This window comes from Scyliorhinus canicula, chromosome 14 (genome assembly GCF_902713615.1).
Source record: "Scyliorhinus canicula chromosome 14, sScyCan1.1, whole genome shotgun sequence".
Taxonomy (NCBI): Eukaryota; Metazoa; Chordata; class Chondrichthyes; order Carcharhiniformes; family Scyliorhinidae; genus Scyliorhinus; species Scyliorhinus canicula.
The window spans coordinates 5,387,467-5,408,579 of record NC_052159.1 but is presented as its reverse complement, the minus strand read 5'-3'; the positions used below and the strand labels follow the sequence as shown (position 1 = coordinate 5,408,579).

Genomic DNA, 21,113 nt, shown 5'->3' with positions numbered 1-21,113 from the left:
TTGACCAGGAATGAACTCGACCAGGCATATGAATATTGTGGCTACAAGCGCAGGTCAGAGGCTACGATTTCAATGGCGACGAACTCCTGGCTCCTGAAAGCCTGTCCAGCATCTACAAGGCACAACGCAGGTGTATGATGGAATTCTCTCCACTTGCCTGGATGAGTGCAGCTCCAACAACACTCAAGAAGCTCAACACCATCCAGGACAAAGCATCCCGCTTGATTGGCATCCCATTCACAAACATTCACTCCGTCTGCCACTGATGCCCAGTGGCAGCCGTGTGTCCCATCTGCAAGATACACTTCAGCAACTCACCAAGGCCCATTCAACAGCACCTTCTAAACTTCAGCTCCTGGAAGGACAATGGCAGCAGATGTACAGGAACAGGATCACCTGGAAGTACCCCTCTAAGCCACACTCCGTCCTGACTGAGAACGACAGCCATTCTTTCACGGTCACTGGGTAAAAATCATGGAACTCACTCCCCAAGAGCACTGTGGCTGTACATCCACCACATGGACCGCAGAGATTGAAGAAGGTAACTTACCACCACTTTTTCCAAGGGAAACAGGGGTGGCCTCACCAATGAAGCCCACATCCTGTCAACAAATAAACCCAAACCTCAGGGCCCAGGAAAAGATCTGGATAATCTACGCTGACTCCACAGTCAATAAAATTAATCACCTCACACTTACCTAACTGAAATTACTCTGCCGGTTTTTCCCATTTACTTAACCCATCAATATCTCTATAGCTCACTGCTGCCTATGTTTGTATCATTGGCAAACTTGAAACATGTGACGCTCTATCATCTAAGCTATTAATAAAGACAGTAAATAGTTGAGGCCCCAAGAGAGATCCCAGACTCCCACCACCCTCTGGGTGGAAGACTTTTCCTCACAACCCCTCAAAACCTCCTGCCCCTTACCTTAAATCTATGCCCCCCTGGTCATTCATCCCTCCTACAAGAGGAAAAGTCATGATTTTATTGGATGGTACATCAGGATCGAGGGGCTGATTGGCCTAATCCCCTAATGTTGTGCAATGGGACTTCAATCCAAGACCCCATGAATTCACTTTGAGCATAACTCTCAGAAGGAAGGGGGGGGGGGGGGGGGGGGGGGGGAGATAAGAAAACGGTCAGATTATTTCTCAGCTGTAATATCTGTGCTTGAATCATCCACAATACTACTCTGAAGTGTCAAGTGATTACAGTTGCCATTTGTAATAATTTTGAACTATTTCACCCAAAAGCTGTGTTCCTGTTCAGAAAATCACATTAAATGTTACGTGTTTGAAGCCATCCACAAAGTTTGTTTACCTCATTTGTGTGGGTTTTAGGGTCACACCAACGTTGCACCATTATCTAACTGACAGTAAGTGTAACTTGCAGGCTGACCTCAGTTTTGCTCTTCTCCTTTTAGCTTCAGGTCTCCTCGAACGCACAAAGACCTATGCGTTTGGGAGAAAGCTAGATAAACTTGGTTTAATTTATTCTTTCAGGCAGCACGGTGGCGTAGTGGTTAGTATTGCTACCTCACGGCGCCGAGGTCCCAGATTCGATCCCGTCTCTGGGTCACTGTCAGTGTGGAGTTTGCACATTCTCCCCGTGTTTGCGTGGGTTTCGCCCCCACAACCCAAAGATGTGCAGGTTAGGTGGATTGGCCGCGCTAAATTGCCCCTTAATTGGAAAAAATGAATTGGGTACTCTAAATTTATTTTAAAATATATATTCTTTCACGGGGTCTAAGCATCGCTGGCTAGACCAGCATTTATTGCTCGTCCCTAACTGCCCCCAAGAGGATGATGGTGAACCATCTTGAACTATTGAAGTCCGTATGATGCAGGTTTACCCACGGTTCTGTTTGGGATTTATAACTATTATAAAACTATTTGAGCGCTGCTCCACGCTCAAAGTCATATTATACACCCACTGTGGAAATCCACTCCTCTGACATGCTAATCTTGAACGAAATCAATTCCATTTACCTGTCTGCTGCTCCGTCTTGTGCCACTGGTGAAAGGCAAGTGCCAGCACTGCCGCTGAAGCTGGTGGATGCAGAGCGAGGGGGCAATGGCGGTTTCTCATCTTCTCCATCTGCAAAAGAAAGGAAAAAAAAACACCTACTTTGATTGGGGGCAATTGTACAAGAACTTCAGAGGTCAAGGCTGAGGATGGATCTGCTGCATCCCCAGTTGGGAAGTGGGGTAAAATAAGATGGAGAGATTGATGGAGGGCATTTCACACTGGCAGCTGAACAACAACCAATGCTGGTGCAACGGGGAGGCAATGGCGTAGTGTATTTTCACACATAGAACATAGAACAATACAGCACAGAACAGACCCTTCGGCCCTCAATGTTGTGCCGAGCCATGATCACCCTACTCAAACCCACATATCCACCCTATACCCGTAACCCAACCCCCCTTAACCTTACTTTTTTTTATTAGGACACTACGGGCAATTTAGCATGGCCACTCGACTAGTAAACCAGAGACCCAGAGTAATGCTCTGGCGGGCCAGGTTCAAATCCTGCCAAAGCAGATGGTGAAATTTGAATTCAATAAAAACCTGGAATCAAAAAGTCTAATGGTGACCATGAAACCATTAGCGATCATTGCAAAAGCCTATCTGGTTAAGTGATGTCCTTTAGGGAGGGAAATCTATCATCCTTACCTGGTCTGACCTACATGTAATGCCAGACCGACAGCAATGTGGGTGACTCTCAACTGCCCCCTCAAGGTCAATTAAGGATGGGCAATAAATGCTTGGCCCAGCCTGCAACGCCCACGTCCCATGAACAAATAAAAAATATAAATAAATAACAAAAATAGGAATGCAGAAGAAACCTGAATTGGGGGATTTGTGGAGATCTTGGAAGATTGAGTGGCGAGAGGAGATTGCAGATAGGAGGAGGGGTGAGACCACGGAGGGATTTGAAAACAAGGATGAGAATCTTAAAATCTACACTGGCTAGGGAACTGATCAGTGGGCACAGGGGGCGATGGGAAATAGGAGTTTGTACCGTTTGGACACAAGCTGCAGAGTTTGGGCGAGTTCACGTTTATGGAGGCCAGCCAAGAGAGCACTGGAATTGTCAAGATTAAAAATAACAAAGGATGAGCAGATGAGTTGAGGGAAGGACAGAAGTGACAAGGATGCTGAGGTGGAAGCAGACGATCTTGGTGATCGTGCCAATGGATGGTTGGAAGCGCTACTGCAGGGTAAAATACAAAACCAACAATGTTAACAGACAATCGTTAGGATGAGGGATGGAGTCTGTCCTGAGGAAATGGGGTTCATGGCAGGGACTGGAGACAATGACTTCGGTCTTCCCAATATTCAGTCAGAGGAGATTATTGTTCATCACAGACTTTAAGAATAATAATAATCTTCATTAGTGTCACAAGTAGGTTTACATTAACACTGCAATGAAGTTACTGTGAAAAGCCCCGAGTTGCCTGTTCGGGTACACAGAGGGAGAATTCAGAATGTCCAATTCACCTAACAAGCACGTCTTTCGGGACTTGTGGGAGGGAACCGGAGCACCCGGAGGAAACCCACATAGACACGGGGAGAATGTGCAGACTCCACACAGACAGTGACCCAAGCCGGGAATCAAATCAAATGGCGCTGTGAAGCAACAGTGCTAACCAATGTGCCGCCCTTACTGTTCTGGTGAATGTATTTGTGACTGCACGCCGGGCACATCAAGCGGTTGAGTGCGTGCGCAAAGGAGGCAGCATCACTCCTCAGACTGAGTGGAAGGTCAGCAGACTGAGTGGAAGGTCAGCCGCCAGATTCCAATGATAATGTTTTATTGGTGATGTATGCATAGATATAGCTAGAACAGACTTGTTTAGAATAGAATAGAATCCCTACAGTGCAGAAGGAGGCCATTCAGCCCATTCAGTCAGCACCGACCCTTTAAAAGACCACCCTGCCTAGGCCCAATACCCAACCTATTCCTGCAACCCCACACTAAGGGGCATTTTAGCATGGCCAATCCACCTAACCTGCACATCATTGGACTGTGGGAGAAAACCGGAGCACCCGGAGGAAACCCACACAGACACGGGGAGAAAGTAGAAAATCAACACAGACAGTGACCCAAGGTCGGAATTGAACCCGGGTCCCTGGCGCTGAGGCAGCAGTACTAACTACCCTGCCGCCATTTGATTTCTGTGTTTGCAAACTATTTCACAACAAAAAAAGGGGTGTCGACATTATGGAAAGGTTTGGGGTTCCCAGATGCTATTGGGAGGTAACTAGCAGTTCCGTGGCTAGCAGTTTGGGAAACCCTGTGCTAATAGAATGACTAAATTACCAATGACTCAAAGAACAATTTGCGAACTTTGTAATTGCAATTTTATTTAAAATCCCAAAGTCTGAAAGAGAAAAGGCAAGTCAGGGATTCACCCTCAGCGTGTTGACTAAGGGCAGCACATTTGAAAGGAGATATGGCGGTTATTTTTTGTTTGAGGAAGAATGACAACCGAAGTTTTGAAACGAAGGGTGACAGAGCCGGAGGAAAGGGAACCATGTACGTCAGACAGTGGAGGGAGCAGGAAGGGAAGTTGGGTAATCAGCAGTTCAGTTAGAATGGGATCAATGGGTGGAGACAGCCCAGGGCGGGCAGGCGCAGAGAGGCAGCAATCCTATTTGAAGTCACACATAACTGGAGCTTGACAAATTTTAGACACAGAATGATGCTATTTAAATGTAGAGTATTTGTTATTTAGACAAGAGTCAGTCTGAAAAAGCTAGAAAATCATACCGGGGAGGCAATTATCAGTCTCTAAACATCATCTTCGACTCAGTTGAGGAATCAGTACTCATAAATAACCTTCTGACCTCCCAAAGATAAGTTACCTGAGTAATCCTTATCCTCGGCTGTCTCCTTCTTGTCCTCCCTCTCCACAGGATAGAGCAGAGTACTGACCAGACCTTGGTTCGGCTGCAGGTAGGATTTGATGAGCTCAGTCAGTGTTTTGAAGCGTCTCACTTGCACCCCTTGAGAAGTCTGGATTAATGGAAATCACAAGATTAACATCAATGTCTGTCCTCCCATTTCACTCCAAACCAACATCCACATTCTTTATTCTGCCTTGGTCCCATCAACCCCTCCTCTAGTTTTTTTTTCTGGTGCACAGACGACGCGGCATGCGAAGGACGTTTAATATGTTTTGCACGATGACTCAAAAGGACCTACATGTGTGCAACCTGCACGGGAACAGCTTTGTTGCTGCACAGCAGACAGCTCTAGAGGAAACATTGTTCACCACTCCCTGAAGCACAGGATGGTCAGCTATCTTGCCAAGTAGCCATCCTTCCTAGTTTGGTCCTTCATGCAAGTTTCTCAACAAATACAATATAAGCAGATCACTAAAGCACCGGCTAAATGTTTAGTATTTTTCCTGCAAAATTAAAAGTCATCAGCACAGCTGATTCTAGCTTCTATGAGTCTAGAGTCCCCCAGTGCTTTTATGTGTGCTGGCACAGGGTGAATGGCCAAAGAGTCCTTTTTGTACTGCAAGTTTCTATGAACCAATATTCTTTGTTGGTTCAGCTACATTTATTGCCCACTTTAAAGTGTCCCAAGATGACCATAGTGGGACTTCTTGAAGCATTGCAATCCTTGTGATTACATCATATTTTACAGCACCAGAACAGGCCATTCAGCCCAACTGATCTATATTGGTGTTTATACACCACCTGAGCCTCCTCTCACCCCAATTCATCTGCTCCCATTTAGATATTCTTCTGTTTATTTCTCCCTGGTGTTTATTTAGCTTTTTCCTTCAGTGCATCTCCAGCTATGGTGTTCTCACAAGGTTGGAAATTCTGCGGAGTAACTCATCTCCTGACTCCCAAAGCCTCTCCACAATCGACACGGCACAAGTCAGGAGGAGTGCGATGGAATATTCTCTGCTTGCCTGGATAAGTGAAGTTCCAAAAATGCTCAAGCACTTCAACACAATCCAGGACAAAAGAGCCCACTTGAGTGGCACCCCATCCACCACCGTAAGCATTCATAATCTCCACCACCGATGCACAGTGGCAGCCATGTGTACAATACAAAGGATGCACTGCAGCAACTCCCTAACCTTTCTTTGATCGCACTTTCCAAACCTGGACCTCTACCACCGAGGAGGGGTAATGCTCGATCAATGACTCCAGAAGCGAGATTGGACGACAATCGAAGGCTTTATTGTACTAGATGTTTCCCCCAGCAGCGCAGGTACGGAATGCAGCTGCTGGGGAGACACGGGCTCTTATACTCCCGCCTTACTGGGCGGAACCAGCAGGCAGGCTTCACCAATGATACAGCAGTCTCAGGTACCTCCCACACCAATGGTCTTACAGCATTGTCCAGGGTACCGTAATACCCCTAATACCGACTACCACAAGGGGAAAGGCAGAAGACGCTTGAAGACACCACCTGGAAGGATTACTTGTGTGCCAAACAGCACAAGCAACAAGTAATAGACAGAGCTAAGCGATTCCACAACAAATGTATCAGATCTAAGCTCTGCAGTATGCCATGAATGGTGGTGGAAAATTAAACAACTCACTGAAGGAGGAGGCTCCACAAATATTCCCATCCTCAATGATAGGGGAGCCCAACACATCTGTGCAAAAAGACAAGGCCGAAGCATTCACAACAATCTTTAGCCAGAAGCACCGAGTGGATGATCCATCTTGGTCTCCTTCGGAGGTCCCCAGCTTCGCAGATGCCAGACTTCAGCCAATACGATTCACTCCATGTGATATCAGGAAACGGCTGAAGACACTGGACACTGCAAGGCTATAGGCCCAGACAATATTCCGGCAACAGTACTGAAGACGTGCTCCAGAACTGGCCGCACCCCTAGCCAAGCTGTTCCAGTACAGCCACAACACTGGCATCTACCTGACAACGTGGAAAATTGTCCAAGTGTGTCCTGTATACAAAAAACAAGACAAATACAACCCGGCCAATTTCTGCCCTATCAGTCTACTCCCCAACATCAGTGAAGGGATGGAAAGAGTCATCAACAGTTATCAAAGAGTTATCAAACGGCACTTACTCAGTAATAACCTGCTCTCACACGCTCAGTTGGGTTCCACCAAGGTCACTCTGCTCCTGACCTCATTACAGCCTTGGTTCAAACATGGACAAAAGATCTAAATGCCAGAGGAGAGGTGAATGACTGCCCTTGACATCAAGGCAGCATTTGACCGATTATGGCATCAAGGAGCCCAAGCTAAACGTCAATGGGAATCAGGGGGAAAACTCTCTGCTGGTTGGAGTCATACCCGGCACAAAGGAAGATGGTTGTGTTGTTGGAGGTCAATCATCTCAACTCCAGGACATCACTACAGAAGTTCCTTAGGGTAGAGTCCTCAGCCCAACCATCTGCAGCTACTTCATTAACGACCTGCCTTCCATCATAAGGTCAGAAGAGGAGGTGTTTGCGGATGACTGCAAATGCTCAGCAGCATTCACGACTCAGATAATGAAGCTGTCCACATCCAAATGTAGCAAGACCTGGACAATATCCAGGCTTGGGCTAACAAGTGGCAAGTTACATTCATACCACACAAGTGCCTAGCAATGACTATCTCCTACAAGAGAGGATCTAACATTTGCCACTTGACATTCACTGGCATTACCATCGCTGAATCTCCCATAATGAACATCCTGGGGTTACCATTGATCAGAAACTGAACTGGAAAAGCCACATTAATGCTGTGGCAGGGCCAAACACCCAGGTCATCAAGTCGCACCCCTTGCCCCCCATGAGGCATCCGCTGCCACCTGTTTCTACATTTCCGTGCCCCAACATTACTGATAACGTCAGCTTCCCCGTAACCCTCCCATCGCCCGCCCGACCCCCCCCTCAAATTGAACCAAAAATAAATATTCAAAACTCTACCCTCCTCACTCTAGCTCGTTCCCCACGTCCATCAATTTACTGGTTCTTACACCAGTATGATGGCCCTCGCACGACGGCTTGCGACTACCCTGAACACCCCCCCCATATCACCTAAACCCAATCAAAAATTACCACTACCCCTCTCTAAACATCTCGCCAAACCCAGATCGAACACACCTCAATAAAAAATCAGGAAGGAGAATAAAGCAAATAATCAGAAATAATAATAATAACCTTCATTGCCACAAGTAGGCTTGCATTAACACTGGAATGAAGTTACTGTGAAAATCTCCAAGTCGCCACATTCCGACGCCTGTTTGGGTACACAGAGGGAGAATTCAGAATGTCCAATTAAGATGCGAGGGGCAAGGTTTAGAGGGGATGTAAGAGGTAAGTTTTTCCCACAGAGGGTAGCCTGGAACTCGCTGCTGGAGGAGGTGGTGGAAGCAGTGACGAAAGTGGCATTTAAGGGGCATCTTGACAAATACATGAATAGGATGGGAATAGAGGGATACAGACCCAGGAAGTGTAGAAGATTTTAGTTTAGACGGGCAGCATGGTGGGCACAGGCTTGGAGGGCCGAAGGGCCTGTTCCTGTGCTGCACTTTTCTTTGTTCTTTTTTGTTTCAACCAAGGCTGCAATAATGGTGGAGACGAGTGACCCTGGCGGAACCCAAATTGAGCATCCGTGAGCAGGTTATTGCTGAGTAAGTGCTACTTGATGGCACTGTTGATGACCCCTTCCATCACTTTGCTGATGGAGAGTAGACTGACAGGGCGGTAATTGGCTGGGTTAGATTTGTTGTCTTTTTTTGTGTCCAGGACACACCTGGGCAATTTTCCACATTGCCGAGTAGATGCCAATGTTGTAGCTGTACTGGAACAGCTTGGCTAGGTGTGTGGCAAGTTCTGGAGCACGTCTTCAGTACCGTTGCCAGAATATTATCAGGGCCCATAGCCTTTGCAGTATCCAGTCCCTTCTGTCATTTATTGATATCACGAGGAGAAAATCGTATTGGCTGAAGACTGACATCTGTGATGCTGGGGACCTCTGGAGGTGACCGAGGTGGATCATCCACTCGGCATGTCTGGTTGAAGATTGCCGTGTCGTTTGCACATATGTGCTGGGCTCCTCCATCATTGAGGATGGGGATATTTGTGAAGCCTCCTCCTCCAGTGAGTTGCCCAATTGTCCACCACCATTCATGGCTGGATGTGGCAGGACAGGAGAGCTTAGATCTGATGTGTTCGTTGTGGAATCTCTTAGCTCTGTCTATTACTTACTGCTTATGCTGTTTGGCTCACAAGTAGTCCCGTGTTGTAGCTTCACCAAGTTGACACCTCATTTTTCGGTCTGCCTGATGTTGCTTCTAGCATGCTCATTATGTTGCTTCTCGCATGCTCATGCTAAACCAGAGGGCTGGTTTAGCTCACTCAGCTAAATCGCTGGCTTTTAAAGCAGACCAAGCAGGCCAGCAGCACGGTTGATTCCCATACCAGCCTCCCCGGACAGGCGGCGGAATGTGGCGACTAGGGGCTTTTCACAGTAACTTCATTGAAGCCTACTCGTGACAATAAGCGATTTTCATTTTCCTTTCATTGAACCTGGGTGATCCCTGGCTTGGTGGTAATGGTAGAGTGGGGGATATGCCAGGCCATGAGATTGCAGATTGTGGTTGAATACAGCACCTCATTGATGTCAGTCTTTAGTTGCTAGGTCTGTTAGCACAGTGGTAGTGCCACACAACACGATGGAGGGTATCTTCAATGTGAAGATGGGACTGTCTCCAAAAGGATTGAGTGGTGGTCACTTCTACCGATACTGTCATGGACAGATGCAACTGCAGCAGGGAGATTGGTGAGGATGAGGTCAATTATGTTTCTCTCTTTCCTCCCCCCCCACCGGTGCCGCCACTTCTCTGGTGAGATAGGACATACCCAGGAATGGTGATACAGTAGTGCTGCCTGGGGCATTGTCTGTAAGGGATGATTCTGTGAGTATGACTATGTCAGGCTGTTGCTTGACCAGTCTTTGAGACAGCTCTCCCAACTTTGGCACAGGCCCCCAGATGTTAGTAAGGAGGACCTTGCAGGGTCGACAGGGCTGGGTTTGCCCTTGTCGTTTCCGGTGCCTTGTTTGATGCTGGGCAATCAGTCCAGTTTCATTCGTTTTTTGTGCTTATGTAGCGGTTGAATACAAATTCGTGCTAGGCCATTTCAGAGGACATTTATGAGTTGACCCGGTCTTGAGTCACCTGTAGGACAGACCAGGTAAGGATGGCAGATTTTCTTCCCTAAAGAACATTAGTGAATCAAGTGGGCTTTTAACCAGATGGTTTTGTGGTCATCGTTTGACTTTTAATTCCAGATATTTTATTGAATTAAAATTCAATCACCTGCCGTGGTGGGATTTGAACCCGGGTCCCCAGATCATAATAATCATCTTTATTGTCACAAGTAGGCTTACTTTAACACGGCAATGAAGTTACTGTGAAAAGCCCCTAGTCCCCACATTATCCTGGGTCTCTAGATTACCCGTCAAGCGACAATACCACTGCCTCCCCTACAATCACTACAAAGAACCTGTAATTCAGCCACATCAGTCTGTTTGCCTTCTCTTACCTGTACTGCCAGAAAATCATCTTCATCGGGTAATATTCTGTAAGTGTGCACATGCTTCTGAAATCTGAAAGGGAGAGAAAATGATTTGTTCATTCTTTTTTATTTAAGCTGGATAAAGTTCAACATTAGGACAGTCACCATCCCTGTTACGTGAATGAGTGTTCCTGGTTATTTTGCATATTAAAAGCAGAAATAATTTCAGTAAGTTTCAAGTGGAGACAGAAGAGAATGTTTCATCCTGAAGGGGGGGGGGGTTCTGGTGTAAACATTCCAACAGGTCAAAATTTGCCTCTACCACCATGACAAATAACTAGTTCATCAAAAAAGAAATCATGGCAGAAGGTATCGAATTGTGATGACGATACAAATAAAACAAGTCATTACAATTCATTAAATAATTGCAGAAAATTATTAAAATATAATAAAAAGGATTGCACAATTACAAACATTTGAGTAAACAAACAATTACAATACATGACCTGGATGAATGCAGCTCAACACTCAAGAAGCCTGACACTAACCAGGACAAAGCAGTTTGCTTGATTGGCACCCCTTCCACATTCACTCCCTCCACCACCGACACACAGTGGTTGCTGTGTGTACAATCTAAGAGATGCACTGCAGGAACTCATCAAGACCGGCTTTAAAATCGAGAATACCGACCGTAACCGGCTTTTAAATGGAACGATGCAGTCTTCCGACCAGAGATGGCAGCAGAGAGCAGGTCATGTGCTCATCATGCACACTGACATCCCGCGCTCGGCATGCACACTGACATCCCGCGCTCGGCATGCACACTGACATCCCGCGCTCGGCATGCACACTGACATCACGCGCTCAGCATGAACACTGACATCACGCGGCTTGTACGGGGGCTGATGTGGTGTTCCTGCAAGAGACTCAAGTTCAGGTGCAGGACCAGATCTGGCTGCAGAAACCTTGGGTGAGCCAAGTTCTCCATTCAGGGTTTGACAGTAGGTCAAGGGGTTTGGCGATTTCGGTTAAGATGCGGGTTCGAAGGGCAGCACGGTGGCCTAGTGGTTAGCACAACCGCCTCACGGCGCTGAGGTCCCAGGTTCGATCCCGGCTCTGGGTCACTGTCTGTGTGGAGTTTGCACATTCTCCCCGTGTCTGCGTGGGTTTCGCCCCCACAACCCAAAAATGTGCAGAGTAGGTGGATTGGCCCCGCTAAAATTGCCCCTTAATTAGAAAAAATAATTGGCTAATCTAAATTTATTTTTTTTTTTTTTAAAAGATGCGGGTTCGGTTTCAGATGGTGGTTGATCAGGGTGGTCACTATGTGATGGTTACGGGTACACTGGAGGGGAAGGTAGCGGTGTTAGTGAACGTGTACACCCCGAATTGGGATGACGGTAATTTTATGGACTGTTGGCAGCCAAGGTCGCTGGCCCTTTCGGGGATGGCGAAGGCATTGGCTTCATTCATGGACGAGGTAGGAGGGGTGACCTGTGACAGTTTCTGAACCTGGGGGCAAGGAGTTTTCGTTATTTTCGCTGGTGCACAAGGTTTGATTTGTGATGGTTAAGACTTTGCTCCCTGGGACAAACGGTGCTGAGTATTCGGCGGTGGTCATTTCGGACAAATGCACCGCATTGGGTGGATTTGAAATTGGAGGTGAGGTGGACGCAGTGCAGGGCAGTTGGATGTCTTCAGGCTCCATGTGAAGATCTCCAGGGCCAGGGCAGCACGGTGGCCTAGTGGTTAGCACAGCTGCCTCACGGCGCTGAGGTCCCAGGTTCGAATCCCGGCTCTAGGTCACTGTCCGTGTGGAGTTTGCACATTCTCCCCGTGTCTGCGTGGGTTTCGCCCCCACAACCCAAAAAATGTGCAGAGTAGGTGGATTGGCCACGCTAAATTGCCCCTTAATTGGAAAAAATAATTGGGTAATCTAAATTTAAAAAAAAAAAGATCTCCAGGGCCATAAAGGATTATGTGGCATTGAATGAAAACCGGGCGGTCTCGCCGTCTACATTGTGGGACATGGATCAGAGGGGAGGTAATTTCGTACAAGGCTCAGATGGATAGGCAGGGCAAGAGTGCCTGGAGTTGGTGGATGAGATCTTGGTTATGGATAGCGAGTATAAGTGTGATCCTCTGCCAGAGCATTGGGCACACAGGAAGTACCTGCAAATGCAGTTTGGTAGTAACCCACGGGCTGGGTAATGCGTTCGCTTGGGCGGGTAAAGGGGACGGTGTACGAATATGGGGCGAAGACTAGTCGCCTATTTGCCCATCAGTTACGTCGGCAAGAAGCAGCACGGTAGCATAGTGGTTAGCACAATTGCTTCACAGCTTCAAGGTCCCAAGTTCGATTCCCGACTTGGATCACTGTCTGTACGGAGTCTGCACGTTCTCCCCGTGTGTGCGTGGGTTTCCTCCGGATGCTCCAGTTTTCTCCCACAGTCCAAATATGTGTAGGTTGGTGGATTGGCTGTGCTAAATTGCCCTTAAAGTGTCCAAAATTGCCCTTAGTGTTGGGTTGGATTGCTAGGTTATGGAGATAGGGTGGAGGTGTGGGCTTGGGTATGGTGCTCTTTCCAAGAGCCGGTGCAGAGTCGATGGGCCAAATCCTTCTGCACTGTAAATTCTATGATTCTAAGCTGCTCGAGAGATTGTGCAGGTATGGGAGCCTGGGGTGTTCCTGCCATGTAGACAAGTTCATGTTTTTCCACATTACAATAATAATAATCTTTATTGTCACAAGTAGGCTTACATTAACACTGCAATGAAGTTACTGTGAAAAGCCCCTAGTCGCCACACTCCGGCGCCTGTTCAGGTACACAGGGACAATTTAGAATGTCCAATTCACCTAACAGCACGTCTTTCGGGACTTGTGGGAGGAAACCGGAGCCACCGGAGGAAACACATGCAGACACGGGGAGAACGTGCAGACTCCGCACAGACAGTGACCCAAGCCGGGAATCGAGCCTGGAACCCTGGAGCTGTGAAGCAACTGTGCTGCCTCTATACTCCATCAGCTATTTGCCCACTCATTTAACCCGTTTTGCTTCATAGACTATATGTCCTCTTCCCTAAATGTCCTATCTATTGTTGTATCATCAACAAATTTGAAAATCAAAGTCATTCACAGAGATTTTATATAGCGGAGGTCCAAAAACGGATCCCTGTGACCCATTTTAGCCTGACCGTTCGCTGTTAGTTATCCAATCCTCTATCCATGCTAATATATCACCCCCAACACTATGAGCTCTTACCTTGTGCCGTAACCTGTTCCATGGTACTTCAACAAATGCTTCTTTGAAATGCAAGTACATTGCATCTACTAACTCCCCTTAATTCAGCTCACTTGTTACATCCTCAAAGAGCTCTAATAAACTTGTCAGACATGAATTCCCTTCCACAAAATCATGTTTACTTTGCCTAATTGCATTATGATCTCCTAAATGTCCTATTACCTCCTTAATAATGGATTCTGGCATTTCCCAATGACGGATGTTCAGCTAAGTGGACTATTATTTCCTACTTTGTCTCCCTGCTTTCTTGAATAGTGGTGTTACAAAGAACAGTACAGCACAGGAACAGGCCCTTTGGCGCTCCAAGCCTGTGCCGATCATAATGCCAGTCTAAACTAAACCCTTATGCACTTCTGGGGTCTGTATCCCTCTATTCCCATCCTATTTATATATTTGTCAAGATGCCCCTTAAATGTCACCATCATACCTACTTCCACCACTTCCCCCGACAACGAGTTCCAGGCACCCACTACCCTCTGTGTAAAAAAACTTGCCTCGTACATCTCCTCTAAACCTTGCCCCTCTCATCTTAAACCTATGTCCCCTAGTAATTGACTTTTCCACCCTGGGGAAAAGCTTCTGACTATCCACACTGTCCATTCACCTTCACAATTTTGTAAACGTCTATCAGGTCGCCCCTCAACTTCAGTCATTCCAGTGAGAACAGACCGAGTTTATCACACCTCTCCTCATAGCTAATGCCCTCCACAGTAAAGACGGACATAAAAGAAAAGGTGGTGGCGTGGCACTACTGGTTAAAGAGGAAATTAACAATACTGAGAAAGGATATGAGCTCTGACAATGTGGAATCTGTATGGGTAGAGTTGAGAAATACCAAGGGACAAAAAACATTAGTGGGCGTCATATATAGACCCCCAAACTGCACTGGTGAGGTTGGGAGTGGCATTAAACATGAAATTAGAGATGCATGTAATAAGGGAATATCAGTGATCATGGGTGATTTTAATCTTCACATAGATTGCGCAAATCAAATTAGCCACAATGCCGTAGAGGAGGAATTCCTGGAGTGTATACGGGATGGTTTCCTTGACCAATATGTGGAGGAGCCAACTAGAGAGCAGGCCATCTTAGACTGGGTACTGTGTAATGAGAAGGGAATCATTGCCAATCTGGCTGTACAAGACCCTTTGGGGATCAGTGACCATAACATTTTTTTAAAATAAATTTTGAGTACCCAATTAATTTTTTCCAATTAAGGGGCAATTTTAGCATGTTCAATCCACCTACCCTGCACATCTTTGGGCTGTGGGGGCGAAACTCACGCAAACACAGGGAGAATGTGCAAACTCCACACGGACAGTGACCCAGAGTCGGGATCGAACCTGGGACCTTGGCGCCGTGAAGCTGCAGTGCTAACCACTGCAACACCGTGCTACCCTGAGTGACCATAACATGATAGAATTTTTTTATCAAGATGGTGTAGCCACCGAAGTTGGCCATTCCCTGAATACAAAATGGAGGAACGCAAAGCATATAGGATAAAATGGACAATGTTTGCAGCACCAGCAGGCTGCACCAAGCAGGTGTGGATTCTGTCTGCTAAGAGAGCAGACAGCACCGAAACGAACATGCCGCATACTAATGAGGCAATCTCCGGGATAGTTAGCCTATTAATGGACCGATTCCAGAGACAATGGACACAAATGGGGAAGTAACTGCAACATTGTAAAGAATACCAGACACCCAGGCACCAGCAGGGTTCAAAAACAAAGAGCCTGAAAGCCCGCCCAGTAGCTAAGGAACAGCCTCAGTATTGGGGGGATTCAAACATATCGATTGGGAAGAGACCCAATCGATTCCGAGCAGGTAAGGGAGTCCGCCCAAAGGGGCGCGGATCCCTGGGACCTATAAAAGACAGGTCCCACACATGGTTCATTCTTCTTGTCCAGCCCTCCTCTCTTCTTGTCCAGCCCTCCCTTGTGGACCAGCACCTCGACCAGCTTTTGCCAAGAAGACCTTGAACGCGAGAGAGGAGAGGTTTGGAACAGCAGCCGGCAGCAAGTAAGTGTCTCACAACGATCGCTACCAGAGATAGACACTCCTGACCCCTTTTTAACCTATACCAACCTGAAGTCTGCAGACCAGAGCAGAGCAAGAGGCCTTGTTCCCTGACCCGGCAGTTCCTTCGAGATAAGTATTAGTTTATTTAGCGGTAGGAATAGTTTAATCCTTTTAGCGTGTGCATGGGTAGTTATTATAATTGTATTATAATAAACTCAGTTGTTTGAACTTACTAATTGGTGTATGGTTTTATTGCTTTGAACTTCACCTTGAACTTGTGGCGGTATCTTAACGATACCTGGCGACTCCAGAGCTAAGTAAAGAAACAGAGCCAAATTGAGTGTTAAGCACACTCACCCAGAACGACCAACAATGGGAGCATGAAGTAGTTGATTCAGAGACTAGGGTGCTGAATCTTAATAACGGGAACTATGAGGATATGAGGCATGAGTTGGCCTTGAGAGATTGGGGAGAGTTACTTAAAGGGATGATAGTGGATAGACAATGGCAAACATTCAAGGAACGCATGGGGGAACTACAGCAACTGTTCATTCCTGTCTGGCACAAAAGCAAAGGGGGTAAGAGGGCCAATCCATGGCTTACAAAGGAAATTAGAAATAGTATCCGATACAAGGAAGAAGCATTCAGATTGGCCAAGAAAAATAATAGGTCTAAGGATTGAGAGCAGTTTAGAATTCAGCAAAGAAGGACAAAGGGATTGATTAAGAAGGTGAAAGTACAGTACTTTGGTTCTGTCTTCGCAAATGAGGACACAAATCAGATCCCAGAAATGCTGGAGAATGGAAGATTTAGTGGGAGGGAAGAATTGGGTGAGATCAACATTAGTAGAAAAATGGTGCTGGGAAAACTGATGGGATTGAAGGCAGATAAATCCCCAGGGCCTGAGAATCTGCATCCCAGAGTGCTTCAGGAGGTGGCTCTGGAAATAGTGGATGCATTGGTGGTCATCTTCTGGGGTTTTATAGACTCTGCAACTATCCCTGCAGATTGGAGGGTAGATCACGTCACTCCGATATTCAAAAAGGGAGGTAGAGAGAAAGCAGGGAATTATAGACCAGTAAGCCTAACATTGGTAGTGGGGAAAATGCTTGAATCCATTATCAAGGACTTTATAGCGGAATATTTAGAAAGCAGTGGCAGGATCAGAGTTAGCATGGATTTATGAAGGAAAATCATGCTCGACATATCTGTTGGAATTCTTTGAAAAGGTAACCAGTACAGTCGACAAGGGGGAGCCAGTCGATGTTTTATATTTGGACTTTCAGAAGGCGTTTGACAAAGCCCGCATAAGAGGTTATTGATCAAAATTAAAGCGCATGGGATTGGGGGAAATGTATTGAGGTGGATAGAAAACTGGTTGGCAGAGAGGAAACAAAGAGAAGGGATTAATGGGCCCTTTTCAAATTGGCAGGCAGTAACCAGTGGGGTACCACAGGGATCGGTGCTGAGACCCCAGCTATTCACAATATATATTAATGATTTGGATAAGGGAACAAAATGTAACATTTCAAAGTTTGCAGATGATACCAAATTAGCTGGGAAGGTGAATTGTGACGAGGATGCAGGGATCCTACAGCAAGATCTGGACAGGTTGGGCGAGTGGGCAAACCAATGGCAGATGCAGTAAAATTTGGATAAGTGTGAGGTTACTCATTTTGGAAGCAAAAACAGGAAGTCAACCTGAATGGCTGTAAATTGGGATAGGGGAGTGTGCAGCAGGACCTGGGGGTCCTCGTGCACCATTCGCTGAAGGTGAGCATGCAGGGGCAGCAGGCCATAAAGAAGGCTAATGGTATGTTGGCCTTCATTGCGAGAGGTTTCGAGTATAGAAGCAGAGATGTGTTGCTACAATTGTACAGGGTCTTGGTGAGGCCACACCTGGAGTATTGTGTGCAGTTTTGGTCGCCTTCTGTGAGGAAGGATGTTCTTGCTCCCGAGGGAGTGCAGCGAAGGTTTACCAGACGGATTCCAGGGATGGCGGGACTGTCATACGAGGAGATTGGGATTGTTCCCAACTAGGTTGGGATTGTTCTCGCTGGAGTTCAGAAGAATGAGGGGGGGATCTCATAGAGACTCATAAAATTCTAACAGGACTAGACAGGGTAGATGCAGGGAACAGGTTCCCGATGATTGGTGTGTCCAGAACCAGGGGTCACAGCCTGAAGATTCAGGGTAAACAATTTCAGACAGAGATAAGGAGACATTTCTTCACACGGTGGTGAGCCTGTGGAATTCATTACCACAGAAAGTAGTTGATGCTAAAACTTTGAATATATTCGAGAGGCGGATGGATATCGCACTTGGGGAGAATGGGATCAAAGGCAATGGGGAGAAAGCAGGATCGGGCTTTTGAGTTGGATGATCAGCCATGATCGTGTTGAATGGCAGAGCAGGCTCGAAGGGCCAAAAGGCCTTCTCCTGCTCCTACGTATGGATTTATGTATACCAGGCAACATCCTGGTAAACCTCTTCTGTACCCTCTTCAAAGCCTCCACATCCTTCTGGTAGTGTGGCGACCAGAATTGAAGGCTATATTCCAAGTATGGCCTAACTAAGGTTCAGTGCAGCTGCACCATGACTTGCCAATTTTTAAGCTCAATGCCCGGCAGATGAAGGCATGCATACCATATGCCTTCTTGACTACCTTTTCCACCTACGTTGCCACTTTCTGCGGATCTGTCCGCCCAGATCTCTCTGCCTGTCAATACTCCGAAGGGGTCTGCCAATTACTGTATACTTCCCACCTGTATTAAACGTGCCAAAATGCATTACCTTACATTTGTCCAGATTAAACTCCATCTGACATTTTCCACCCAAGTCTCCAATCGATCTATATCCTGCTGTATCCTCTAACAATCCTCATCACTATTAGCTATTCCACCAACCTTTGTGTCGTCTGTAAACTTATTAATCAGACCAGTTATATTTTCCTCCAAACCATTTATATATACTACAAACAACAAAGGTCCCAGCACTGATTCCTGTGGAACACCACTAGTCCATTCCAAAAAGCATCCTTCCACTGCTACCCTCGGTCTTGTGACCGAGCCAGTTCTGTATCCACCTTGCCAGCTCGCGTCTGATCACGTGTGACTTCACCTTTGGTACTAATCTGCCATGAAGGACCTTGTCAAAGGCTTTACTGAAGTCTGTGGATAACATCCACTGCCCTACCCTCATCAATAATTTCCATCACTTGCTCAAAAAACTTGATCAAGTTAATGAGATACAACCTCCCCTTCACAAAACCATACTGCCTCTTGCTAATAAGACACAAGACAATGATTCATGCCGTGGTGGTCAACTCTTGTGTTAAGCATCGCCTGATGTGGCTCAGGAGCCACTCTGAGCTCTGCCATATATACTGCAGAGAAAGACATTGGGCTGAGTAGGTGCACAATTCACTGGCCACTCTTTTGTCTGGCCCCTCTCCTTGGCCAGCTGAGCTTTCCAAGACAGCAAGGGTGGAAATTGTTCCGCCTTTTCTGCTGCCTAGTTCAGTGTTTTTCAAACTTTTTCCCCCCCCCCCCACTTTTACCAACTGGCCGACCTTCGCGACCCATGCTGGCCAGCCTTGTTTTGTCATTCAATGTTACATTTCTGCTAAGGTCTTCAACTGATGATTTAAGTTCTCGCTGCATCCTTTGAAACAAAATCAAGGGGCTTGTCCTCGAACTCGCCATGCATGGTCTTCAAATGCCTTTGAAATCTTTTTTTTTTTTAATTTCGAGTACCCAATTAAGGGGCAATTTAGAGTGGCCAATCTACCTATCCTGCACATCTTTGGGTTGTGGACGCAGACACGGGGAGAATGTGCAAACTCCACACGGACAGTGACCCAGGGCCGGGATTCAAACCCGGGTCCTCAGCACCGTAGGCAGCAATGCTAACCACTGTGCCACCGTGCTGCCCAAATGCCTTTGAAATCTTGAGAGTTTTGAACTTTTATTTGCCGGTACATGCCTGCATACAACACACATGGGCTTTGCATCCTGATTTGCATTGGCACAATTAAGAACATAAGAACTAGGAGCAGGAGTCGGCCATCTGGCCCCTCTAGCCTGCTCCGCCATTCAATGAGATCATGCCTGATCTTTTGTGGACTCAGCTCCACTTTCCGGCCCGAACACCATAACCCTTAATCCTTCAAAAAACTATCTTTATCTTAAAAACATTTAATGAAGGAACCCCAACTGCTTCACTGGGCAAGGAATTCCATAGATTCACAACCCTTTGGGTGAAGAAGTTCCTCCTAAACTCAGTCCTAAATCTACTTCCCCTTATTTTGAGGCTATGCCCCCTAGTTCTGCTTTCACCCGCCAGTAGAAACAACCTGCCCGCATCTATCCTATCTATTCCCTTCATAATTTTATATGTTTCTATAATAAAGCTATACCTCAAGAAATAGTCATTATTCTGCTTTGTTTCACTTTCTTCTTAGTGGGCCCTGGAGCTCTGGATACAGCTCACACCAGCACTGCTTTGTCCTGCCAAGGACTCTCCTGATCAGCTCTCTGCAGCAGATTCAGTTGTGAGATCCGGGCATGTTTGTGTCTCTGGTCCTCTCTTCCTTATAATAAAATGATCCAGCACGGTAGCATTGTGGATAGCACAATTGCTTCACAGCTCCAGGGTCCCAGGTTCAATTCCAGCTTGGGTAACTGTCTGTGCGGAGTCTGCACATCCTTCCCGTGTGTGCGTGGGTTTCCTCCGGGTGCTCCGGTTTCCTCCCACAGTCCAAAGATGTGCAGGTTAGGTGGATTGGCCATGATAAATTGCCCTTAGTGTTGGGTGGGGTTACTGGGTTATGCGGATAGGGTGGAGGTGTTGACCTTGGGTAGGGTGCTCTTTCCAAGAGCTGGTGCCGACTCGATGGGCCGAATGGCCTCCTTCTGCACTGTAAATTCTATGATCTATGATAATCTTGTTATTCACAGTCCTGTTGCCTTTCTTGCGCGCAGCTAGAAAATGGAGGAATCTCTCCTCCAGGATTTCACGCCAAAAATCACAGCATGACGTCAGTGTACATGCCGGCCGCGTGACCTGCTTTCTGCCGCCGCTACCGGCGGGAGACTGCATTGTTCACATTTAAAAGCCGGTCGCGGTTGGTGCTCTCAATTTAAAAGCCGGGCGCGGTTAGTGCTCTCAGCTTTTCCCACTCTTGGGAATGCTGTGACTGATCACTCCGCAACCTTTCCGAAACTTGCCCACAAGTTGCAACCTGCAGTTTAAAAAACCCTGGCCGAGCAG

General features: G+C 46.8%; 1 protein-coding gene across 1 annotated transcript in view; it reads right to left on the bottom strand.

Annotated features, from left to right (window-relative positions):
• inppl1a (inositol polyphosphate phosphatase-like 1a) overlaps positions 1–21,113 on the bottom strand; it is a 219,207-nt gene that overhangs the window by 106,290 nt on the left and 91,804 nt on the right. Inside the window, exons 2-4 of the mRNA XM_038817686.1 lie at positions 10,546–10,609; positions 4,877–5,027; positions 1,993–2,101 (exon numbers count right to left, since the gene is read on the bottom strand). Of these exons, the coding sequence (XP_038673614.1) occupies positions 1,993–2,101; positions 4,877–5,027; positions 10,546–10,609 (324 nt within the window). The remainder of the gene's footprint in view (positions 1–1,992; positions 2,102–4,876; positions 5,028–10,545; positions 10,610–21,113) is intronic.